Source organism: Zonotrichia albicollis, chromosome 2 (genome assembly GCF_047830755.1).
Source record: "Zonotrichia albicollis isolate bZonAlb1 chromosome 2, bZonAlb1.hap1, whole genome shotgun sequence".
In the NCBI taxonomy this organism is placed as follows: Eukaryota; Metazoa; Chordata; class Aves; order Passeriformes; family Passerellidae; genus Zonotrichia; species Zonotrichia albicollis.
In genome coordinates, this window is record NC_133820.1 from 25,398,140 (window position 1) to 25,423,637 (window position 25,498).

General features: G+C 38.9%; 1 protein-coding gene across 1 annotated transcript in view; it reads left to right on the plus strand.

The window, feature by feature from the left end:
• Nucleotides 1-25,248, plus strand: part of APOO (apolipoprotein O) — a 28,898-nt gene extending 3,650 nt beyond the window's left edge. Inside the window, exons 2-9 of the mRNA XM_005484363.4 lie at nt 934-1,041; nt 3,275-3,394; nt 5,984-6,038; nt 7,097-7,192; nt 9,125-9,216; nt 14,150-14,257; nt 22,051-22,146; nt 24,939-25,248. Coding sequence (XP_005484420.2) covers nt 934-1,041; nt 3,275-3,394; nt 5,984-6,038; nt 7,097-7,192; nt 9,125-9,216; nt 14,150-14,257; nt 22,051-22,119 — 648 coding nt within the window. The 3' untranslated portion in view covers nt 22,120-22,146; nt 24,939-25,248. The remainder of the gene's footprint in view (nt 1-933; nt 1,042-3,274; nt 3,395-5,983; nt 6,039-7,096; nt 7,193-9,124; nt 9,217-14,149; nt 14,258-22,050; nt 22,147-24,938) is intronic.
• The last annotated feature ends 250 nt before the right edge of the window (nt 25,249-25,498 follow it).

A 25,498-nucleotide genomic window follows, 5' to 3' on the forward strand; every position in this document is an offset into this window, starting at 1 on the left:
GTTCGGTGTCAGACCCACTGCAGCTGTAACCTGATCCAGCAAAACACAGGCTGATGTAACTCTGCACGTTTCCCTGAGCGGTAACAGGAGTAGGAGACATTGAAAGCTTTCCCATTTCAGCTGATATTTCTGGAGTTATACTTTGCTGCTAACAAAGATGTGCATTTGCTGGAAAATGCTCTCTGGGCATTTTGATTTATTCTGGAGCTAAGATTCCTTTTCTTCTGTTTTTTTTTTAAGTTGAAGCAGACTTTCCCATTAAGAAATTCAGTTTAGCATAGGTCCTGAATATTGGAAGAGCTATATCCATCCACCTTAGTCATGGTGGTTGTGTGGTGTGGTTGGATTGAATTTAAAGTATTCAAAAACAGTCAAATAGTTCATGTTTTTTACAGAAAGTAGGAGACACTCCTAAAATTTTTAGAAAGTATTGATTTTGTTCTGGTATTTATAGCTGCAGATCTCCTTGTTTTTCTAAGTCTATGTGCAGATATTAAGTAGAAGTAAAACACTGAACTTCTTGGTACTAACTATGGAAAAATTGAGGTATTATGGGCATACGCAAAGTTGTTTAAAATATGAATATAATCTTGCTATTTAAACTGAGAAAGTTAATACAAAAATTATTTTAAACTAGAGAAAACAAGATCTTTTTTGTGAGATGAAAACTGATGAGGTTAGCATTTATTTCTACTGCCCCCTTTAGCCTTAGGTTTTTCCAATTACCACCTGAGTGATTTAGATGTTACCATGTCAGTGCCCGAGAGCATTAGATTGTGTACTGCTGACCCTCCTTTCTCCTAATTTCCAGGCATCTCTTGAGATCCCTCTTTACCATATAGGGGACATAAACATTGTCTCCCTGGCTGTGTTCAGGCACGTTGCAGTTTTGTTTGCACACAGTGATGTTCTTGTCCTTGGTGTTGTTTCCAGGTAATCCGGCTGGGGGCCGCCCCTGTCAGCCTGGGCTTGCTCTCTGTCCAGGTTTATGCTGCTTCCTCAGAGAAGGCTTCCAAGAAGGAGTCGCTGAAAATTGAGGAGGTGAGTGTGGTTAGAGTCTTAGTGCTCTCCTATCTAAAGAATTCTGGAAACATTGTGTTTTGATGTATGAAAGCATTTAGGTACATCCTGTCACCTTTTGTATTTGTGCCTTTAAATTTGCTTCTCAGTTGTCCTCAACAGAGATGTCTGTACAGTTTTGCTTTTACCTGAGCATGGCATTTGATGTTCTTTACTTGATAGGGCCAGGCTTGCTGTGTGTAAAATATTTTCCTACATTAAAGCCTGTTAGTCTTCATTCAGAAATTATATTTTCATGTTTATAGATTTACTTATGGTTATATTTCAAGTCCACAGGAATATTTTCTTTGCTTTTTACCCAGATAATAGCTCTTACTTTTTACTGTAAATAGTGTTGGTAAATTCTAATAAAAATTCATTTATGTTCTCCACTAAAACAGTGAACCAGAATGTTTTATTTCTAAAAATATTCTCTTTTTTAAATATCTCAATTCTTGTCTGGCAATACTTTGAATCCACCATAGTAGCCTGCAGAATTTTTTCAGTTTTCCTTTCTTCACAGTATTCAGACCTAAGCAACAACAAATACAATAAGTAGTGGTAATACCTGTTATGTTTTCATTTCTTCAGGTTGTTACAAATGTCTTGGTTATAAGTAGAGCCTTAAAATACCCTGTCAAACTGTAGACTCAGCAGCACTGTTACACAGGCTTTTAAAAGTCTCCAACACCAAAAAAATCAAAATAAGTAGTTCATAACCAAATCCAGCTTTATAGGCATGAGAGCATGCAGTTGTTTAAAAGTTTTGGGTACTTCAACCCAAGCCAAAGCGTTGTCCCATAAGCACTGGAACTGAAGCAGGCTGTGCTGTGCACCCCCAGGTGCTGGGGCTGGCAGTTCCCTTGAGCAGAGAGAGGAGCTGCACTTGCAGGGGGTCCTGGGAGCCTCTGCTGGCCTGAGTCAGCCCTGAGGCAGCAGCATGGAGCTCATGGGAGTGAGTAATGGGCTTGCCATCAGCTCCAGCTCAGCAGAATGTGCAAGCCATGGACTTCTGGCTGCCTTTCTTGCCATTCACAGGCTCTTAGTTTGGATCTCTATGTGTCAGCTGTCTAGTTTCATAAAATATATGGGAATTTCCTTATTTCTGTCCTCGTGCCGGGCATTGCTGTTAGGTTGCCCAACAGGATCAAAGTTCAGCTTGTGAGTGTGATTGCCAGGGATGACTTGGTTTCCTAGGGAAGTGAGGCTGAAAATCCTCATCTTCCAAAGTATTATGGGAAATCCAGCTGCACAAGTTACCAAATTATTGGATAAATTTGTTGTAATTTTGTATTATGTTATGGTTAGCAGCTTTTTAAATTACAACACAGCTGATCTTGAAAAGAGAGCTGGCTACATTTTAATACAGCAATACTTGTAATCATCAGATTATAATAAACTACTAAATGGAGTGTAAATATGGTGCAAAATATAAGCTCTTTATACTGAACATCTGTGTAGTATATAAGCTGCTAGAAATTTTAATAGGTTTTTTTGTTCTGAGATTTGCTGTTCAACAGTATAAACTCAGGGTTTTTTTTAATGGAATACAGTTTCAAATATGCTTAGGTAATTGTAGTACATGTTGTGGTGATTGTAAACCCTAACCAGAGTGGTTTGGCCTTTATTATGTGAAGGTGCCCATTGCTCATTACAGTTCCTCTTTGCTCTGTGCCAGGGTACATGAATGCTGTCAGTTGCTGATGTGGTTATGACCAAAGGTTGGGGTGTTGGACCCTTTTCCTGCTCAGTCACAAACAGACACACGTGTGTTGGATGTTACCTTTGTTAGAAGCTGCTTAGGCTCTTTAATGATGCCTTGTGCATACATAGAAAATGATTGATTGTCATTTCTAGTGCATTCAGTATGTTAACTGGGAACCAGAAGTGCTGATTAAGGTGGGAAACATTTTTCACAATTATGTTGTGTGTTCTTATTAAACTACTTTAATATTAATTTATAACTTGTGACTTGGATCATATAGCAGCTATGAATGAATTGTATAGCAGTTAGAAGTCATCTTCATCATAATTATGTGCTGTATAATTAAACTTTGCTCATAATGGTTGTCTCAGAGCTGTGTGAATTTTTATTATGCCTTGTTTATGTAGTAAGCACAGTGTTAGGTGTTCTTTGCTTAGACTGTTCATGCCCTGAAGACCTACTTACACAATTTACCTTTGTTTTTAACATCTTGTTTGCTAATATTCACAGCTGTCACTGTACTCCTCCCCAGCTCGTGAGACGAAATATGTGGAGAATCCCAAAACAGAATTGGAGGAGGGGGTTTCCCGTTTGCGGCAGGTTTTGGAGCCATACGCAGCCTGGTGTCAGGTACAATGGTTTGTATTGCACCCCTGATGCTTCAGGGGTAAAGCTCCAGCTGGGATTCTGGTTTGTTTTTTCTGACTTGGAATGAACAGGTAGCAGCAAAGTAAGAGCTGATAGCTGTTAACAGCATTTTTCAAAAATGTGCCACCACTGAAAGTTTTCTGCATTGCTTAAAATTTTCCACAGTTCAGGTCATAATGTTCACCCCCTTCTCACACAGAACCTGTTGTGTCTTTATACTAATTTGCTGAACTAAACCCTGGGTTTAGGGGTTCTCCTTCCAAAAGAATTAAAATTAACTAAAGCATAGAATTGTTTTCTGAAGTGAACTTTAGGCTTAAATATACCTAGGGATGTCTGGATTTGGCACTGTTAGGAAGATAGGAGAGTGGTATTTACAGTTTTCATGCTGAAGGAGGCCTTAAATTATCAAGCAATGTGTTTTGGAGCAGCAAAACCAAGTTGCCCTTGCTGCAACTGTGACAAAACACAACTTAGCAAAAAATAAATCAGTATTAGCTGAACTGGAATGTTGAGGGAAGGAATGCAGCTCTCTGGAAGAGAGAAAATCCCAGGCCACTAAGTACTGGTAAACCTAATCCTCAGGCCTTGCCCCAAAACTTTCTCATATATATTTTATTAGGTAGTCTGCTTAGAGTAAATAGTCATTAAATACAAAAATAGGCTCTGCAGCAGAGAGGAAAACCAAGATTTTTGTGATCAAGGCCTAAATTGTTGGTGTTAGATTGCAAAGCCCCAGGAGAGCTTTCTTGCTCTTCCCTGCCCAGGAAATGTTGAGGCTTCTTTTGAAGTGGGGGAATCTTTGCCCCGTGGCTGTCTCTGGGCAGTTGTGGGTGATTCTGTGCTTTGCCCTCTGCCTGCTATGAATCCCCTTGAGCTGCCAGCTCTGTGCCCAGCTCTCCACTGAAAGCCAAACTGTTCACATTGAGATTGGGCTGTCCTTTCTGCCTGCAAGTTCTGTGTGGTGCTGCTTTTCACAGGACTGAAACATTTTTTTCAGGGTTCCTCAGTCTGGTGTTTCAAGTGCCCCCAGCAGAGCCCTATGGCAGGGGAAGGGGTTTCCTTAGGATAGTCAGGGCTCTGGCTCCTGAGCACATGGGTTTGCTTGGTTGCCTGTGGCAGCCCTGACTGGCAGTGAAATTGCAGAGGAAGTTGGCCTTTAACCTTGCTGGGTGTCTCGCTGACCTGTTGGCATCCTGTTGGTTTTATTTTTTTTGTCTGTCTGGTGATCATTGACATAAGATGTGCTCTTCTGCTCACACACAAGAAGCCATTTCCTGGCAGTGGTTTACTGACTCATTTTATGAAGTGGGCATGTAAACTTTATGGGTTGGGGCAATATTGCTTAACTGTAGTCAGCTTTGGTTTTACACCCCCTGCTCATCCCTGCTATGTTGAAGAAAATAGTAATTAGGTGTGTCTCTGTTGTCTTTAAAATCAAACAGATAACCCAGGATAATCAGAAGGAAATTGGTTATGTTTGTATATCCATTTTACTTTTCCAAAATTACTTTACTGTAGTGGGAATGCAGCTCAAACCTCAGATGTAGAAATGAGCCAGTTATATTTCAGTTATGACAGACCAGACTTTGTCTTTGGGATCTTTAGAGCAAGTTCTTCTTAAATTGTCTTTTAATAACACCAACATCCATTTAAAGTTATGTTGTGTGTCACGTGCTAACACTTTTTCATTTTCATGCTGGGTGGGTTTTTTTACATCAGTCTTGCCAGTGAGGAGATGAAAGTTCAAAAGATATCCCCATACAATATCCTAAACAAACGCTTTCACTTCTGCACAGGTGCAGCTCAGGTAGAATTTTAAGACTATCCTCTGCTTTAGCTTTGGGCATGTATGTTTAAGAATTTGTTCTCAAATTTGTATACAGCCTTACACTGTTCCTCTAAAGCATTATTAGTGTAAATCACAATCAGCAGGTTTCTTTTTATTGAGTTTTTTTTTTTATTTGGATAAAAGACAATGTGCTTTCGTTTATTTCCTGAATATTCTCAGTCTGAAAAAAATGTAGAACTGGTCTATGGGGTTGATCCAGTGTCTTTAGTTTGCTTTGGAGATCTATGAACATCTAATTTTCCAAGTCACTTCCAAATGCAGTCTTGTTAGTGTAAGACAGTCTCCTGGAAAGTGGAATTTATCACCTTGCAGAATGAGTCACATACCCCTTTGATTGCAGCATTGTACTTCTTTCTTTGCATCACCTCAAGTATTTTTGCAATACCTGCATACACTGGGAAACCCAAGATAATTCTGAGTTTCAGTTGCCTGATCTCAATAAATACTGAGATTGCTGTCTGTGTTTTGAAGTACTGTATTTTATCTCTCTCTGAAGAGTCCTTTGAGAAGAATCTGTAAGTTATGCTAAATGTAACATTGAACAAGCATAGCCCTATAAGTGATGGGTGGAAGTGGGAATGAAAGGTATATTAGGGACCCATCACTTTTTTCTTTCTTGTTGTTTTTATTTCTCCTTTCTTTTTCAGCTCAGTTACAGTCTATAGTTAATATTTTACCTACTTGCTATGTGTATTTACCCTTGTTCTCTTTTTTCTTAGGATCTTTATGCCAAAGCTGTGCCCAAGTTAGAAAAAGCTGTTGAGCATGGTAGAGGTAAATCAGCTTAGTTTTCTTAACTAGCAATTTAAAATGCAAGACTGTACTGTTTCTTCAGTTTACAGGGAATTCCATTAAGCATCATTGTATGTATAATTTCTAATGCATTTAAGACTAATTTATTTCCACTGTGTATCTGTTTGAATTTCCTTTGTGGGTCACTTATGACACTACATTTCTAAGCAATTAAAATCTGAGAGCAGCACTTACGTTTATCAATGTCACTAAAAATTAATTATGCAGGAGGAGAAGGGGAAAGCCCCTCACCATTTATTCCCAGCCAGCAGTATTTGCTTGACCCAGCTTAGTAGCTGAAACCTCCTGGAGAGTTTATTATTTGTTGCAAGCATTAAAGTCTTTTGTTTATAGTGTTTAGCCTTTTCATTTTGGTTTGCTTCCATGGATCTCCTAAGAATTTTGAATTAATCCAAAATAATTTTAATTAGTTTTTATTTTTGGGATCATCCTTTCACACTTGGGTTTTCCAGGACTGAGGATGGATTCTATGTAGAGCTCATTTCAGATACTGCACCTCTTTTCTTTAAACTTAGCGGTTTCAGTCTTCTGAACTTGTTAGCATGGAAGATTTTCCATAGTTTTCCATTCCCCCACCAGACTCCCATCTTAGAGTGCACTTTGTTTTTGCTGTGTCTTTGCATTGTTCTCTGGTTTGGTTTTTGTACAGTATTTTACTGAAACTAGTTATTGTTAAGGTGTAACTATGAAATTCCATTTTGCAAAGGTTTTTATCGCTAATTTGAAAAAGATACGATTGAGATGCAAAGAGCAAAACAAAACAGATGGCCCAGGAGCAAAGGCAAAGCTCCTGTGAAAATTGGTGAATACAATACAATATTCAGTTTCATTCATGTGTCACTAGAGAAGAACTCAAAGGCTTTGAATTTTTTGCCAGCATATCTAAAATGAGCATGATAGTTAAATGTGTTTTGATAACTCTTTGTGTTTTGTAACAATTGCCAGCGTGTATTGATGATTCCTTATCACAAAAACACTTTCACATTACATTAAAGCACTTTGTTCTGGCTTCTTTTCAGAGGGCTATGAATTTCTCCAAAAACCTCCTGCTGGATTTTATCCACGGCTTGGTGTGATAAGTTTTGCTGGAATTATTGGATTGTTTCTTGCTAGAGGTAAGTGGAAACCATAGGACTGGTTAAGTTACACTTTTGGGTAAGTAATTTTTTGTGGGTTTTAGGGTACTGATTTTTAGTTGTGACAAGGAGATCTGAATTAACTGTTACAAACATGTTTCTGCACTATTCCTTATAAAGAAACTGCATGGAAAAGGTGTTTAATAACCAACAATTTTTGTTTTATCATTGCTGTATTTGTTACTAAAATGTAGTCTTCCATTTTCCCCAGTAGTATTTTAGTATTACAAAAATGGCAAAGGACTGGTTTGGTATCTTTTAGCCTAAAAATATTTTTAATTATTGAAGTTCTTCATCACATCTGTTACTGTAGAAAACAACTGTGGAATGAGTTATGGTAAAATACAGATGTTCCTGAACTATGGTATGTGTCCAATCGGGTATATTCAAGTTTTTTCAAAGTATTGTGTGTTGACTTGCAGAGATGCTGCAGATTGTGATTCAGCAAATAGATTGGTGAACTGTGAGTGTGCTGTAAATACCTGCACTACAGAAAAATGATACAGTTAATTTCATCACATGCTTGTGCCTTCATAAATACATTTTAGTGTAAGAAATGTTAAGTATGAACAAGTATTTTGTGCTTACATTAAGATATTCTTAATGCAGTGAAATGTAGGTAACAGAACTTTAAAGCTGTAGAATTTAAATAGCAGTGAGAACATGGTTTGAACAAAAATAAACCTTTGTGGGGCCTGAATGTGTTGAACTGGAAGTGTGTGATTGGCTGTGTAGAAATTAGAAGTGCACCTCCAGCTATTGAATTTTCCAGTGAAGCTGGTGAGAGCAATACTTCACTTTTTTTTCCTTGTGTATTTTTTCTAATGAAGTCAAGGTAACTTCCCTGTTTGAAGTTCTTTTTCTTTGTATTCCTGCTTCTCAAGCAGTGTGATCATGAATGAAATTAGCTTCCATCATTTATAACTGTAGAAAAGTGAGGGGAGAGTGCAGTCTTGGGACTGGAATTGAAAGATTAGAGGATCCTAAGTTTAATGAAAATGAAAATACCTCATACTAAAAATGTTACATTTGTGAATCTTTTAGGATGGGAGCCATAATTTTAAAACTTTTTTTTTTCTGTTAATAGTTTAAAATATGAATTTTATTTCCAGAAAGTATTCAAACCATAGAAGGAAGTGCCCCTTAATTTTGATGTTACTGAAAATCCTCTTTATTTTATTCTTCCTTTCCTTGATCTTTGTGGAGAAATTGCTCTCTTGGAAGGTACAGATAAAATCCTCCAGGTCTAATCATAGCACTGGAATATGCACAGCTGCTCACTAAGTAGAAAATATGGTATTCAAAGTTTAACCATGTGAATATTGTGCAGTCGTCCAGCTTGGTTTAAAATGCCATTAGAGATAATTGGATTTAACTCGTGTTGCAGATGGAGTGATGCACTTCACTTGCAAGAGAGCAGCAGCAATGTGATTATTGATACAAAGCAATGGTTTGAAAGGATTTGATGGCAACTTGATCTCTTCCTGCATAGAGGACAGGGTCAGACTGACCTGTCTGGGGAGGATCCTCCTCTTGAGTCACAGCATTCAGAGACTTTCCTTATAGACTCCTACTCAGAGGAGCCTGGATATGTGCAGTCCTAGTCCCAGACTTGGTCAGCAGTTCATGTCCAAAGGAATTTATGTGCACAACCAATCTAAGATATGATCTTAGTGAAGCTTAAAAAGTTTAGCAAACTACTAGGGGGGCCCCTACTGATCAGAGTGATTATGTTTCTTAAGGAACTGGTAGGATGGAAAAGAAAATACACTAAAATGTATTTAAGAACATGTATTAAATGTATTAAGAAATGTATTTATTGTTTATAAATAAAATAGGGGCATTCAGCTGGCTTGGCTAACATATACTCTATCAATGGTTTGTGGTTTTTGATTTTTTGTTACAAAACAGGCTCAAAAATAAAGAAGTTGGTGTATCCTGCAGCTCTCATGGGTATGGGTACCTCCATGTATTACCCTCAGGAAGCAGTTGCTATTGCAAAGGTCAGTGATGATTCTTTTCTTTGCAGAAGTCTCTCTTTGTTGCCTCCTGGCTTCAGATTAACTGGTCATCCATGTTTAAAAGCCATGTCAGTGGCAATTAACAATATTACTGTTAATTTGTCAAAGCAGATGCAGTCTGGGCTGAAAGATAATCAGAGTTGTTCCTTTTAGTGACTTTTTTTTCCTAACCTCTGCAGTAGTGTCTTCAGTTAGAGGAATGTAATTTCCTTTCAAAACCTCTAACCTCATGTAATACTAAATTAACATAAATATGCTAAGTGAGTACAGTTTCTGTGTTTACTTACAACTCTAAGGAAACATGAAATATCTTGTGAGCAAATGAAAACTTTGAAAGAAGAAAAAGGAGTTTCTATAGACAAGTCATCATAACATTTTGAGATAAATGTTATTGACATTTTCTGCCTTTTTTTTGTTGGGGCTTTAAGAAAGATAGCATGCACATTCTGGAACAGGGTGAGAATTCTGCTGCAAACTTACTGGATGCCTTCCCTATTTATGGATTTGTTGTTTCAGGCACACAAGAAACTTGTTAACTTGCAGTTGCTGAAATGAGTTCCTGTTAGAGACAGAACTGAGGAGAGCACAGAATTGCTCACAGCCCTTACTGATGTTAGATCATGTGCCTTGCTGTCCACACTTAGTGCTGGCACATTCCTCAGTTCCCCACCACACTGTGCTTCATATCCAGCCCTTAACCACTCACAGTGCACATACCTGCATCTTTCACAAATTCTTTCTATTTCAGCCTTTGGTAAATTTGCCATCTAGGTACTGGCCACTTGTGAATAACACTGAGATGTCAGAATGGTAAAATGATATTCTCAAGAACACATAATGTTCTTTAAAAACTGAAAGGTCATTGACTTAGAGAGAGTCAAAACTGCTGAGTTTGAGCTCTGCCAGCATGGTGGTACTCTGATCTTTGGTGGAATCTTTTTTTACTGCTTCCAGGATTCAGATGCTCTAAATACAGATAATTCTCTTGGCTTATTCTCAGAGAGTAAAAATTATGCAAGTGGCAGGAAAAAGACCCATCAAAACTTAAGAAGCTTAGACATTTCTGTTGGAAACTGTGTATTAAAATTCTGCTTGCCTTCTGAACAGTGAGGTGGGAAGTGATTGAACGCTGTTCAAACTGATGTTACTGTTTTTAAAGAAGCTCAGTTCAGGCTTAACTGTGGATTTGGTGCTAACAGCTTCACAATACCTAGTTTATTTTATGAGAACTTTGAAGTGCATGGTTGCTCTTTGATTAATTCACAGTTCTTAGTTTGACTGTAATGAAAAATCTGATAGGAGATTGGAATGGGTTTAGCTTTGTTGACTTGGTCAGGACAGTAGACCTGAATTTGGAAACTTCTGTGGGGAGAGTAATATCCCAGATACTGTTTTGGTTCCTCTAATGTATCTTGTGCTTTCTTTTCTTAAAAAAGCAAAGTTGTAAGCATATCACATCTTACCATCCATAATTTTTAGGCTTTAATCTGAAATTGGAAACACTTTCCTGTCTATTAATTATTTTTAAATGCTTCATAAGCCTTTCAAAAAATGTCTGTAAAGCTAGAAAGGAATGCCTGCAGTACAAAGCTCACTTGCTAAGTTCATGAAACAATATAGAAAATATTCTGTAACATAAATTTAAATTATTTTTTATATTATATTCTTTTTATTTTTCTTCCACACTTAAGTACTTCATCATTGCTTTTTCTTTTACACTTGTATAATTCCCTTCACTGGGTATTGTGTTGTTTTTGTTTTTTTAAGTTTGTGGGGGTTTTGTTTCTGTCCCACCTTTATTTCAGACTTTCTAATGGAGAGTTGGAAATAAACACAGCAAAGGGTATTTGTAATTGAGGCCCAACCCTTAAATCATCTTAGGTAAAAATTTTTCTTTAATTAAGATGTATGAATTCCTTAAGTGAAGTTGTAGCAACAGAGCTCATCATTGGTAACAGGGAGTTTTCAGACACTGATCATCTAATTGAAGATGGAACAAATTCATAGACTATTATTTTTTCCCTGCTTTAGGAAATAATCTAATAAATAATAGATCACATTTTAATAAATCACAAATTTGTAAGGGATTTATTTCCTCACTGCCAGTATTACTATATTTTTAATAACTTTGAACAAAAGGACAGACTGTATATGTGGTATGGAACTAAATTTAATACTAAAGCTTATTTTATTCTGGTGGAACCCTACTTAGTGTTTTGAAATGTTATTGCTTTCCAGCTAATCATAATATACTCAAAATACTTTGTATTTACTGTGGCTTATATTCCAGCTGGAAAGAACTTTCCATTATGCAGTTATTTAAATAACTCTATAATTGGAATTAAATTTTGTCCTTTGTTATTAGAACCTTTCAATTTTACTAAAGTACTGTGTGTTATGCTTTTGTTCTTCTAGAAAGAAAGAAAAGCTTCCCAATAGAGCTTTGTTTCTTTGACAGCAAACCACGTTATTTCTGTGTCTTTTGAACCTGTTCCTTGTGCCTTGCTGGGTTCAGTCTGTGAGGCATAACCAGCTGTGCTGAGAGCAGGACAGGGCTCCTCACAGGGAGCTGTGAGCTGTAAGCAGGACCTGGGGTCCCTTCATCCATGGGGGCTGCTCAGTGCTCCTGAAATGGCATTTTGTAAGTGCAGGAAAAGCAGTGCACTCTCAGTTTGTAGTTTCAGTATATAGATAAAGAATTGCTGATCAAGGCTCTGAATGTGTGACTGTGTGACACCAGTGTGGTCAGTAATGCATGCTCAGGGTGCTGTGTGCCACCTTAGGCCTTGGAGAGCCCTGGTGCCACCCCAGGAGTGCCCAGAGTGGGTGCTGGTGGCCATGGCCACCTCAAACTTTCAGAATCCCTGTTGAGAGCCACTCAATCTGACTTTTGAACTCGTTTGTTTAAACTTCAGCTACAAACCCGCTCACAGTGCTGCATTCAGCAGCACTGGTGTTTTAGCATGTTGGCTTTGCAGCTTGCACTTCCAGTCTGCCTAGAACTGCATTTCCCAGCTGTGGAAGTGTCTGTGGGTCCTGGCTCTTGGGAGGTTTGTGCCATGGTGAAACATTGGTTGGTTTTGGCAGACTGAACTGTCTGGGCTGCTGTACCTTGTGATGGAGCTACTTAATCCAGCAGCATGAATGACCAGTTTCTCATCTAATGCAATGCATGAATCACTTGGTCATGTGACTCCTTATATGACTATAAGAATATTTTTAAGTTTGTACTGTTGGGGATTTAGTGTGGTTTTAAATATTTTAATGGAGTATTTTTAATCAGAAACAAAAATATAGCTTAAGGACAGTTGTTTTTTCTCATTTTATGTTGGGAGCTGTGTCTGCATTGATATTGCAGACAAAACCAGCACTTTGTTTATTGTGATTATTTTTCAGATGTTTTTCAGTGGTAGGTTTGTACTGTTTGCACAAGTGACTACCATTTTTTCAGATGAGCCAGCTGATTTGTTGAACTGCTAGATGCCACAGAATGAACACTTATGATACTGAAAACCAAAATAACTGTCTATACCTAAAATATGTAAATTGGGCAGTTTTGGAGATTCAACTGGATCACTTGATATGCTTTTTTCTGATAACTCTTATCACTTTCAGCTATAGAGAAAACTGAGTGCATCCAATGGACTTGTTTAAACCAAAATCATTGGACAGATATGGTGACAAAAAGGACACTTTGTATTTAAAACATTTTGGATGTAGTTGTGACTTGGAAGTGTAGATGCTGATTTGGGTTTGTTTTCTTTTAATTCTGATGATTCAATAGGCTCCTTTGTAAGGTAGCCAGCACACATCCTTGTACCATTGTGCAGGAGCTGCTGTAATCAGCCTTGCTGATTACACATCACACAAACGAGGGGAAGTGGCTCCTCACACCACGGGTACCCAGCAGCAGAGCCACTTGGCACACGGGTGCTAAAAATCTGCACTTCCCCTTGAACTTCATGCAAAAAGTTCATAGAAGGGAAATTCCTTGGGCCTCTTTACACACATAAAAATCACTCTGGCTCACGAAGTCTTTGAACTGTCTCTGAATTGATGGAGACTGGAAGAAACTGAAAAATGTAGTTCAGAAACATCAGAAAATTGTTTCAGAAACATTTACAGTTGCCCTATTCTCAGAGTTTACATTTTGTGGCTTTGCCTGCTGTAGGAGATAGGGAAATACCTTCTTAGTTCTTGATTTCCTAAGCTTTTTTAGTTTAATAGCTGTTTAGTTGGACAAATTGTCCTTTTTGCTGTTCCTCTTACAGAAACAGATAGTGATGTGAAAGACAGTATAGACCTGAGCCTGGCTATAAAAACCTAACACTCTTTAGTTTTAAAGGGTGCTATAAATACTACAATTCCATGTACATAAGGGACAAGGGATACTGTTTTATTAGACTTTGGGCCTTTCCCTGACATAAAATACTTGCTGGTGTGATGCAGCAAACGGAGTCTTTCCTAGCTGTGTACTGTTTTGGGAGTTGACAGCTGGTTATTCATAACATTCATCTATCAGCAAATTCTAAAAAAACGAGAATAAAATCTAAAATTGCAAAACAATGATAACCCTTAGAAGAGTCTTTGAAAATGAGTCTGGTCAAACTAAGAAATACTTTGCCTATGTTAATTATGTTGAATGTTAAATACTAAGAAAACAGGGATTGTTTCCACACAGAAGCATTCCACTCCTGTTTGTACAGATGTATACTTTTAGGTTTTTAGCACATTATTTTTTCTTATTCCTCATGGGACATTATTTTCCAAGATGTTTATTAATTCTGTACATTGTGAGCTTGAGCAGGAAGAGTTAAACATCTTGTGTTGTGAGACTTTTTCCACTTAAATAAGAAGCAAGGCAATATTCCCCAGATTATTAAGTTCATGCCTTCTAAAAACTTTTGTTTCAAAGGTTGCTGGCACACAGCTGTATGAATGGAGTCTTCAAGGATATATTGCTGTAGAAGCTCTTTGGAAGGATACTCCTAAGAAGAAGAAATCAGGGGAAAAAGGTGATAAGGTAAGAAGTCTGAAGAACTTGATTTCTGAATTTTCCACTGTCTTTTCAGAAAAAAAAATTATGAACAACAGTGGTTTTGTTCCACTGTGACTTGGCCTTTATTTTTGAAGAGAAATTTTTCATTCTCTCTTTCTAAGCTGTGGAAAAACATTAGGCTTACTTCAAACTAAACTTTCAGAAATCCTGTTTGGAAGCTTCCTTTAGTATAATCAGATACAGATAAGCAAACAGAATTCTAAGAAATATATGTACATGGCTTAGTGAAGCATAGTGTGAGAGACTGGAGAACTGAGCAAGTTTATTAAATGTGTGCCAAAGAAAGCCTGTAAGGTTTTAAGGTGTTTTTTTTTTTTAGCTGCTGCTTAAAGAAAGAAAAGTTCATGTGTGTTATGTAAAGCTTCTGTTGTTTTAAATTCACTTCTAAACTCAGTGTGGCTGGGAGAGAGGTGTGTTGGAGACAAAATTGCACTTGGATGGACCTCAGGGATGGGACCAAGTTCCCTTGCTGAGGCTGGGTGTAGGACTAGTTCCAAACAAGCTGGGCTGGGGAAATGTTCACATGTGCTGGCAGCTGCTGAGTCTCCTGGGAGTGAAGACTTTCATCAGTGGATGCTCATCCTGTATTGGCCCAAGGCACTTCAGTAAATGAACTTGAATAAACAAAGGTTGGTTAATTGTCCTGTAGCTTTCCTAAAACCTAGGCTCTCAAAAAGAAACTTCAGGCAATGGTAAAATGTTTCAGAAAGACAAACAGACATCATTAGTAAAAAATAGCTTAAGTTTTTCTTTTATTGTGTCCCAGGCTTTAAAAAGGGAACACGTGGTTGTTATTGGAAGGCAAAACTTTTGACACTTTCAGTTTGCTACAAGGCTTATTCAAGCACTTGCTACCTCAGCAGAAAAACAAACAGCCTGCAGAACTGCAGAGACCACTAAGTAAACACACTTCCTTCTCTTCCTCCTTGCAGAACCTTTAAATCACACCCCTTAGTTGCCAAAACACGTTACTTGCACAAAGGAGCAAAATGCTGATGGATGGGTGTTGTGCAGAAGTTCATCTCATTGCTCAGGTGCTGTCTGTGTGAGCTGCTGCTGCTGTGAGGGATTAGACAAGACCCAAACCCCTGTGGCTCAAGTGAAGAAGCAGTGCTTGGTCCCTGGATGGAACATTTCCATTAGCACTGAGGCAGGCAGCCCTGCTGGGGCTGTGTGCTCAGAGTTGCTCAACAGAGGCTCCTGTCTCCCTGCTGTGCAGAGAGGCTGAGCAGCAGCTGGCAGGAGTCACTTGCCTTTGTCTAGAAGGGAATGAGAAGTGATTCTGATGGAAGAAGTTAGTCCTGAAGCTTCCTTTGGCCAGGGTTGGTGAAACCATACTAAACACACAGTTGAGAATCTGGGTGGGTAGAGATGGGTTTGGTTTAGGTTTGTTTCATGTGGAAATAATCATACAGATTATCAGCACCACCAAATCACTATCAGTTTTTCAAGCAGAAGAATTTCTGTTTAAGTTCCATTTTTTTATTGAAGGCTTTTACTCATACAGAAGTGTCATGGAAGAAAATGCTTTTAACTGTCATAAACTAAAATTGGCAAAGCATTGTAGGATAGATTCTGTCACTTCTGTCTTAATTTGACAACCTTGTGGAAGAATTTGGTTGCTTTTGTACGTGTATTTCTTATTGTCATTCTAAGCAGCTAGATTCCTGAACTAGTGAAGACAGGTCTAAATGTGACTCTTGAGTTGTTGTTGCAGCAGATGTAACCCATTTCATGAAACTGTGCCAGAGCAAAAGACATTATTTTTGTTTTTGTGACATTTACTCCAGCATTTTCCTGTTGCTACACAAAGGATTCTTGCAAATAGTCAAGCAGTATTTGGGTGGCTCTTCTTGGCTTCTGTTTAATTTGTTACGTTGCTCATAATTTGTTTGATAGTCATAGGTACCACAGCTGTGCATAACTTCATGTTTGTGCAGCAATATGTCATTAAAATAAATGTGGTATGTTAATTTTCTGAAGGTTTTATGAAACAAAATCCTGTGCCAAACTGAGGTCATATCAACTGAATTCTGAGTTCTGCCAAGAAAGATGAATTCTGGGACCTACTGTGCCTCCATTTCAAAACACTGTGGCTGCAGCCCCTCCACAGAGCAAGTCAGGCAGATAAATGTTTTTAATATGCTGTTGAAGGATGGAGCTCTTCAGGATGTCAGGATAAAATCTCTCTGCTAGAACTGAAGCACACAGAAAAGTAATTTTCTTCTATTAATTCTCACTTCATCTTGTCTCTATATCATTCAAAGAGTTTTGCTGTATTTTTAACAATTTTGGATTCTCTCTCTTCCAGCAGCACTGAATTGGGCACCCCTTGTTTTTAGTGAAGAGGCCAAATTGTGTAAAAGCAGAACAGCACTGCAGCTCTGAGTACATCCTTCTTTCAGCCCTTGTTCCTTTCTTCTTGTGTTTGCTCTTTCCCACTTTCGCCCATCTATTAATGAGATCTCACAGAAAACTAATTTCCCTCTCAGCTTCAGAGGCTGAGAAACTTTTATGGCATTTTCCTTCCTGTCTGGTGTACTGGTGGACACCACCAGTGACCTAGGAATACATGATACATACAGTTTTTCAACCCATATGTTTTTATTACACATGTAAACGATATAAATATATTTTATATTTATATATACATATATTTAAAATGTATCTCTATGGCAGTCTCTGGGTATTTTATTAAGTGCTGGCTGGTTACAAAATGTCTCCAGGTGCAAAGAGGGCTCAGCTTTGGCTGATTTCCTGTACTTGCTTAAAACAAGTGTCAAGGAAATTGTGGACCAGAACCTTCCTCACCTGAAAGCTCTGTTGAAAATTGTGGTGTCAGTGTTTTGACTGGGGAGCCTCATCACCAGCATCACAGATTGTGACCATAACAAACCTTAAATTGTCTTTTAAGAGAGTTTTGAAGTCCCATGTATTTTGGTCATCTTTTAAAACACAACATAAGCAGCTGAGTGAGCTTTTTCTACAGAAAATGCTTGTTAGGCTTGGCTTTGGTGAGTTCTGAACAGGCAGGCAAAAGTTTGGTCATCACAGCTAAAAGATAAACATCTACTTCTGGCAGAAAATGCTGTTTCCTGTCACATGCCCTTCTTTTATTGTTTGGTAGTAGGAATAAAAACAGTATGAAAATTGTAAGAAATACAAACAGACTTCTTTTGGAGTGGATCCTTAGTCTGGGCAGTGGGGAATTTAGATGTGCTAGAAGTGGATGGACAGAAAGAATGTACTCTGCAAAAAGTTGATCTCTCTAAGGGCAGCCTAAAGCAACATTTTTGAAAGTACTTCATATTTTTGTGAAAATTAACTTCAAGGTCAACTTCAGTAAAAGAAGAAAAAGTTACTGATTGACTGGGGGAGGATGAATAAGGTAAGGCAGTGATGTTCTCTTTATTTCAAGCAATACATTGCAAACCAAAGAGGACAGAAGGTAAATTATTAATCTGTGAGCCCAGGTGAGCCTTTGTTTTTCTTTTGCAGCTGTGTTGGTTTTTGTTTTTTTTTCTGGTCGCCAGACTTTCCCTTTCAAGAGTTTCCATAAACATAAAAGATACACACCTATCTTACATACTTTTGAAGTTGTAATTTCTAAGATTAGTGTAAAGGGGTCTGGCCATCTGCAAGACTTCTGAGGTAGCAACAGAAACTTGTGCACCTGGTTCAACTGTAATGCAAGGGAAGGAGGCACCTCATGTTTGGGGGCTTGACATTTAGCTGGTTTGCCTTGGGGGCTTTTTCTTTGTATGGAAGGAAAATTTTCACAGTAATCATGGTGGGTTTTTTGCAGAGTTTGTTGTTTAAAGTTTAGGTCTCAGTGTATCTCTGTTAGATACTGTGTGAGCTAAGTTGAGGTGGTTTTGAATCACTCATGTACTGAAACTGTACAGTCCCCTTAGTACCAGTGTTATTTTTAGTTTCAAATAATTATTTTTTCTAAATCCCAAGGAATCTCTATATATTGAACATTTGATAATAAATGTATTATGGAGATTTCTTATCAGTCACCTTTCACTTGAAACAGAAACACAAGAATGCAAAATATTTCCTTTTCTGCTGTGGAACAGAGCTCTGATGTGTGACCTCCTGTGGCCACCCAGATTTGTTATGGAGTGGTTGTGTTGAGCCAGAAAGCAGAAAGACTCTCTTGAATATGTGCCTGCTTCTGATTATGAGAGGGTACCCTGGCACAGAGGAAGTCTGTCTTCTGAGTCATTGATCTAAACACATTTTGTGCTTCTGACCTGGTTTTGAGTGTGCTGGAGGACTTTGGCACTTTTTTCTGAAATGATGTGCCTGTGCCACAGAAAGTCCTTTTCTGGCTAACTCACATTACTGCTCGAGCTCACTATTTACACTGTGGGCATATACAGTGGTTGGAGGTAAAAACTTCTTAATTGCTAATTCAGCAAATGACTGTGTGAGGAATGACAGTCTGTCAGTGGATTGGCTTGAATTAAATAACTCAGGTTAACAGTTATACTGAAGGCAAGCCCTGTGATGAGATCTCCTCAGCTCAAAGACACAAAGGAATTTAGCAAGATAACTCTTCCCTTGTGCACGTGTGTGTGTTGCTTTAGATTGTTTTCCTCTTTCAGGACATAAAAAAAAAAAAAAAAGCTCACCTAGACAATAATTACTCTTTACAAGTTAAAACAAGAAACTGGAAAAACATAGCCTTCTCTGTGAGGAGTTTATTTTTAGTTCATTTGTTCAGGATTGAGTAAACTCTGAGATGAGGCATCGTTAGTCAGATTATTCATTGTAAATTTTAGTAAAATGTCATAGCTTAGAAGTTCCTGTACAGGCAAATTACAGAGTAGATTATTATTTTGAAATGGGTGTGGTTTGTGGATGTGATTTCCCCTACTAGGAAATATCCAGAGAAGTAATCAAAACAAATGGATTTTTCAAAGAAGTAATTACCTTTTAAATGTCTTGCTAGGCATTTTTGAATAAGACATTTAAGAAATATCTTCATAATTGAATCTTGATGTATTGAGTCCATATCTCTAGCACAGCATATGCAGGATTGCACAGACTTGGTGCCTTATCATGTTTAACTGGTAATATATAAATTTGACCCACTCTTTGAAACATTTTCCAGTCTCTTCTAGCTTCCTTTGCTACATTTTCCATCACATTTAGTATTGCAGGATCACAGAATAGTTTGGGATGGAAGGGATCTTAAAGATAATCTAGTTCCAACCCCCTGCAGGAGCAGCTTCCACTAGATCAGGTTGCTCAGAGCCCCATCCATCCTGGTCTTGAACACTTCCAGGGATGGGGCATCAGCAGATTCTCTGGACAACCTGTTCCAAGGCCTCACCACCCTTAGAGCAAAGAATTTCTTCCTGATATGGAATCTAAACCTGCCCTCTTCCAGTTTGAAGCCATTCCCCCTTGTCTGTCACTACAGGCCCTTCTGAGAAGTCCCTCTCCAGCTCTCCTGTGGCCCCCCTCAGGCACTGGAGAGCTGCAAGAAGTTTTCCCAAAGCCTGCTCTTTTCCAGGATGAACAATCCCAGCTCTCTCAGCCTGTCTCTGTAGAAGAGGTGCTCCAGCTCTCTGATGATCCCTTGGCCTCCACTGGATTTGCTCCAACAAGTCCCATCCTTCTGATGTCCCAGGCCCCAGAGCTGGACACAGCACTCCTGGTGTGCTTCCAGGAGCAAAGCAGACCTGCTGCCCACGCTACTTTTGAGGCAGCCCAGGGTGTGGTTGGTTTCTGGGCTGCAAGGGCACATTGCTGGGTCATGTTGAGGTTTTCATCAACCAGCATCCCCAAATCCTTCTCCCCAGGGCTGTTCTCAATCCATTCTCTACCCATTCTCTACCCAATCCATACTCTACTCAATCCATTCTCTTCTGTTTGTGCTTGGGATTGTCCTGACCCCGGTGCAGGACCCTGCACTTGGCCTTGCTGAACTTCATGAGGTTCACACGGGCCCACGTTTGGAGCCTGTGAAGTCCCTGTGGATGGCATCCCTTCCCTGCAGCATCTTGAGCAGCACACAGCTGGGGATTGTTGGCAGACTGCTGAGGGTCCCAGGGTCCCTGCTGCTGGCAGAGGTGTCAGTGCCAGTCCCTGCACTGACCCCTGAGGAGCACCACTTGTGGGGGGATAGAATATAGGGAAATAAAGATGGTGTAGAAAGTAATCTTACCCCTACGGAGCTGCAGCTGGGCCAATTAGCAAAGATTAGGAACAGGCCTGACTTTACCAGGCCACAGCTGTAACCAATGAGAAGAAGATGCTATAAAAAAGTGGGGTGGCTGGGTGAGAGGGGAACTGGAGTCAGTGGCTGCTTTGTGGAGAAGAGAGAGTCAGTGCTCTGAGGAGCTGCCCATGAGACAGTATCAAGAAGATATGGAACTTTTGCAATAAGGAGACAACAATATGAAACCTCTGCAATAAGATGACACCACCACTTGTCCCTGGTGTCTCTCAGACATCAGAGTGATGTCTGCAGCTCTGAGTGTGACCATGCAGCCAATTCCTTATCCACTGAGTGCTCCATCCATCAAATCAATGTCTCTGCAGTTGAGAGACAAGGCTGTCCTGCTGGACAGTGTCAAGCACTTGGCACAAGTGACAGATGACATCAGTCACTCTCCCTTGTCCACCACTGCTGGAACCCTGTTACAAAACGCCATCATGTTTGTCAGGTGCACTTTGCCATTAGTAAAGCCATGTTGGCTGTCACCAATCATCTCTTTAATTAAGTCATGTTGGTAAAAATAACCTTCTAGAATAAAGAGGAAATGCCACTTAATTTCCATGTGTAGAATTTAATAACAATTGAGGGTGGGTGCCACCTCTGATTATTTCAGCCAAACCCCTGTTCCAAGCAGAGGCAGTTTCAAAATTAGATTTGGTGGTTCAGGCCTTATGTAATCATGTGCTGAGTATTTCCTGGAGTGGAGATTTAGAAAGTTGTCAGGAAAACCTGCTCCAATGATCAGTGCTGTGATACATTTATAACTTTTTGCCCTTTGAAGTAAGAGAAATCTGTCATGCTCCTCTGTCCTTTTCTCCCTGTCCTTTAGATGTGAACCTCTGAGAAGGACGTGGCTCTTCCAAACATGTAAATGCCCATTAGGAAATTGTGGATTGGAATTAGGTTCCCCCTTTGTGTGATCCTCACCAGTCTGAACAGATCCTTGTCTCAGCTGGTCCTGCTATGTGCTTCAGTCCCCAAGCCATGTGTGTGGCCCTTTAAGTATTTTTAAATGGATATCTATTTAAAGCTGTAATCAAATGCATGTTTGTTATAGCATCTTGGCAAATGGATAGACCAGACCCTGTAACAAGCTTCTCTTCATTCTTTGATTTCTGTCATTAATGTTGGGGAAAGTGTGAGAACACCCTCTAAAAGGGTATGTGCTAAAAGGGATCTATTGTATAAATCCACACAGAATTCAGAGAATGCAAAATAGCAACTACTCTGTGAGTATTCATCCTCTGTTATTAATACAGGCAAAATTATTCAATTAAAGCACTTCTGTTGAAAATACTTGTTCTTTCAAACCCTTTAATTGCTTGGCTAGCTACAGGAAGACTAAAGTCTAGAATGTGTTTGGTAGAAGATCGTATTTGAGTGTATTATACTGAATTAGTCTCATGAAGCACTTGATTTTGTGAGATATTTTTGTTTTAGCTTTTGAAGGGGTTTCTGTTCTGGTAAAAACATTAATCATGCCTCAACTGAAATGCTGTGCATATTTTTTTTCTTCCTCAAGGGTGATGCAGTGGGTGACAAGCCCCTGGAAGTACATGCTGCTTCAAATAAAGAGCAGACCCAGAAGTAGAATGCTACATCACCTGGCATCAAGCAGGTAAAGGATAAAGACTGGTAAGAGTTTGTGGCTAAGCAGCAGAGTAACTGGGAAAAGCTGAACACTTTCAAGTTTGACTTGTAGTTTTCTTCATAATGATTAGGAGAGTGCAGACAGATAATTTTATTTGTCCTAAAATTTGTCAAGAATATATGCACTCCCTAACACTATTCAAGTTAAGAAATCTAAATTCTTCATCTTTAGAGCATAACAAGTAAATACATGTCTGTTTGAAGGGTTCTGAATTAATTGAGGAAAGCCTTGTCTTTGTGGTGTTGGTTAGTTTTGGCCTTTTATTTTCTTTTTTGTCTTCCCATTTCTGCCTTCCCTACCAGAAACCTCTCTGCCCTTTTTGTCATGCTTGCACAAGTATTAGGGTGGGGAAAGAAACCTCTTCCCTGCTGATGAGTTTTCTCTAAAGATTTGTGAGTGCCAGGGTACAGCAGTGCCTTACAGCCTGTAAAAGTCCATGATGTGCCTGGCCTTTCACGTTAATGCAGCTCCCAAATGAGTCCTGTTGGGAGCAGAAGGTGGAGGAAATGAAGGCAGCATTTTCCAGGCTCTCCAAGGCAGAAACTCGAGTTGAGATACCAGTTCTGACTTGGCCTCAGGGCTGTGTTATGAACTCAGGCAAGTCCTATGGTTACAGTTTCTAGAAAAGCAAAACAGAAACATCCTCTTGACATTTTGTCATGGTTTGGTTTCATAGGATAAAAATTGCTCTGTATTTGAGGCTTATTACAAATAATTATAACATAATTAGACATAATTTAGCACAAAATGTCAGATGTCTGCTCTGTTATCAGTTGATAATGAATGTCTCTTCTGAACATGTTTTCTACTTGCTTCTCTTTGCCCTCTATTTTTTTTTGCATCATGTTAAAAACTTATTTTTCATCAGAAAGTGATCCTGGCATTGTTGGTACTCCTCATCATTTTTGTGTGCAGTATTGCATTTACCAGAATAATCTTATTTTTTTTCCTTGCTTCCAACCTGTGTAAATAGAGTCCAGATCTGGCAAACTGCATCAGTTTTTTTCCATGCCCCAGCATCAGTCACACATGTTTGCAGATGTGGTGGAATCACCCATCTGCTGAGCAGCAGTGTTCCACTGCCTCATGGGCAGCTTTAAAAGAAAACCGGGTTTTTAATGTTAAAGTGTTTTAATTGTTATTGCTAATTCTCACAACAGCAATGTGAGCTTGTTGACTGGCTGATGTACTGAGTACCTTAGCTTTCCCTTTAGAGCTATGAATATAAAGTCTTTAAAAATACATGTTTTCCAAGTAGTTTGTAAGATAGTCATTTAAAATAAAAACTAAAAAATTAATGGAAGGATTATTGAACTTTTTTTTTCTGTAAAGAATCCCAAGAGAACTGAGAGGAAGAAAAGCCTCTCTAAAATTCACTGAAATATTGTTGTGCTTCTTATCAGCTAGGACAGAGCTACTAAATGATAAAAACCCAAGAAAACTGAACTTTTGTTTGTGACACTGCACAAATATCAAGGTTCAAACAGAAATCCATAAATAGGTTTTATTTTCTTTTAGAATCTCTTGCTATGAATAGAATTTTTTTATTCACTTTTTGAAATGTCAGCCTTTTGCTTCAGGCACATTTTCCTTGTTTGAGGAAGGTTTTAAGAGAGTGAAGATAAATTGCCCAGGAGCTTGAAGAACCTGAATGCTCCTGGTTTTGAAACCTCCACGCTTCACCTCATATTGTTTCTGGAGGAGGCACATGAAGGGAACTGCTGGATTTGTGACCTAGGGCAAGCAGATGGTGAAAGTTCAATTCAGTATCGAGTTCAGCTGCTCTGCGGGGGTGGCAGTTTGTTACTTGTGCTTGAAATCAAATCCTGTCATTTAACTCCATACCCAAGTCCAGATGTTTTGTTGGATTTGGGTGATCCCAAAGGTTGGAGAACATTGCTGTGATCTTTGAAAAGACACATTTTTTATTTTGGATGAGATCAGTCCTAAAAATCTCACTGCATTTTCAACTGTTGGGAATATTCCTAGTTGAATGTGGTTACTAAAATAAAGACAATGTCATTTCCTCCATGATTTGCCACAGCATGGGTCTCTGAACTGTGAATGGTCAGCCAAGGACAAAATCATATTGGGTTGAAGACAACAACATATTTCTCTGTTCCAAAAACCAGCAGCACTGCACCTCCATTATTATAGTTTGTCATCAGAAATTATATGCAAACTTCAGCTCAAACCACATCCCACTGTGGAAAAAAAAATTTTAATTTTATCCAGCTGTTGTATTTGGGAGTTGCGCAGAAGTGACAGGGTTTTGTGTTTTTCCATGAAGATGGCATATCTCATTTTCACTCTGTTCCAGATCTACATTTATGTAATTCCAGTTCTTTGAGTTAAATTGTCCTAGTCTTGCTCCAGATTAAATAAGCTTAAGAAAACATGCATTTGATGGGAATTTAAAAGAATTCTTTTTGAGAAAGTTGGTTTATTATACAAGACTCCAGTTGGTGTTTGGTTTGTTCTCTTTTGTCTTTCCATTTAGTTCAACTATGGGAATGGAGTCCTCTAGAACAGACATGATGATTAGTGCTCTAATGTCAGTAATATGAAGAGTTAAATATCTCTACTGCAAGCAAATTGGTTTTGAGAATGTTCCTCAAACAGATTTTGATCAACTTGCCACATCAAAGAAAAAAGTTTTGATTACACTGTAAAAATGAAAGGGCCTGTGATAAATTTAATTCTGCTTTCTCCCTCCATTCCTCTCCCCCTTAACCTCTGTCCCCTTTCTTTGGTTATAGGTGAATAATAATATAGATATGAGCAACACTTTCCCAAGAAAAAGATGAAAACCACCTGAATCCATTTTGAATGTGACTAATCTGCCTTCTGCCTCAGGAAAGTCTGGTGATCTGCTGCTCGGACTGCTGCTGTGAAAGGACACCCCATGTGTTGGGTCAGTCCTGAGACTGTGTCCTCTGTTCTGCAGTGGCACTCAAGGCTGCCCATGCTTGTCCCATTGCAGGATCAACATTGCAAGTAGTGAGTCTCAAAATCCCTCCGTCTCTTTATTATTTATATATAAAATAAAATTCCAGTTACAGAAAATGTCTGGGTTTTCCCCTTCTCCTGTCGTCTTTAAACTCACGGATGTAATGTTTGCACAATCTGAGAGGTTCTCTGGGTGCTGTTGACAGTGCCTGTATTTTTTACCAGCAAGGAAAGCTGACAGTAGTAGGATGTTTTGGCTACCAGGAGCTCACAGAATTGGGAATGGGAACAATTACAATGCCTCTTGTGTTTTGTCTGAGTCCCCCCCTCCTTTCTATACACGTCCTCTGCCTCATCAGTGCCAGCAGGA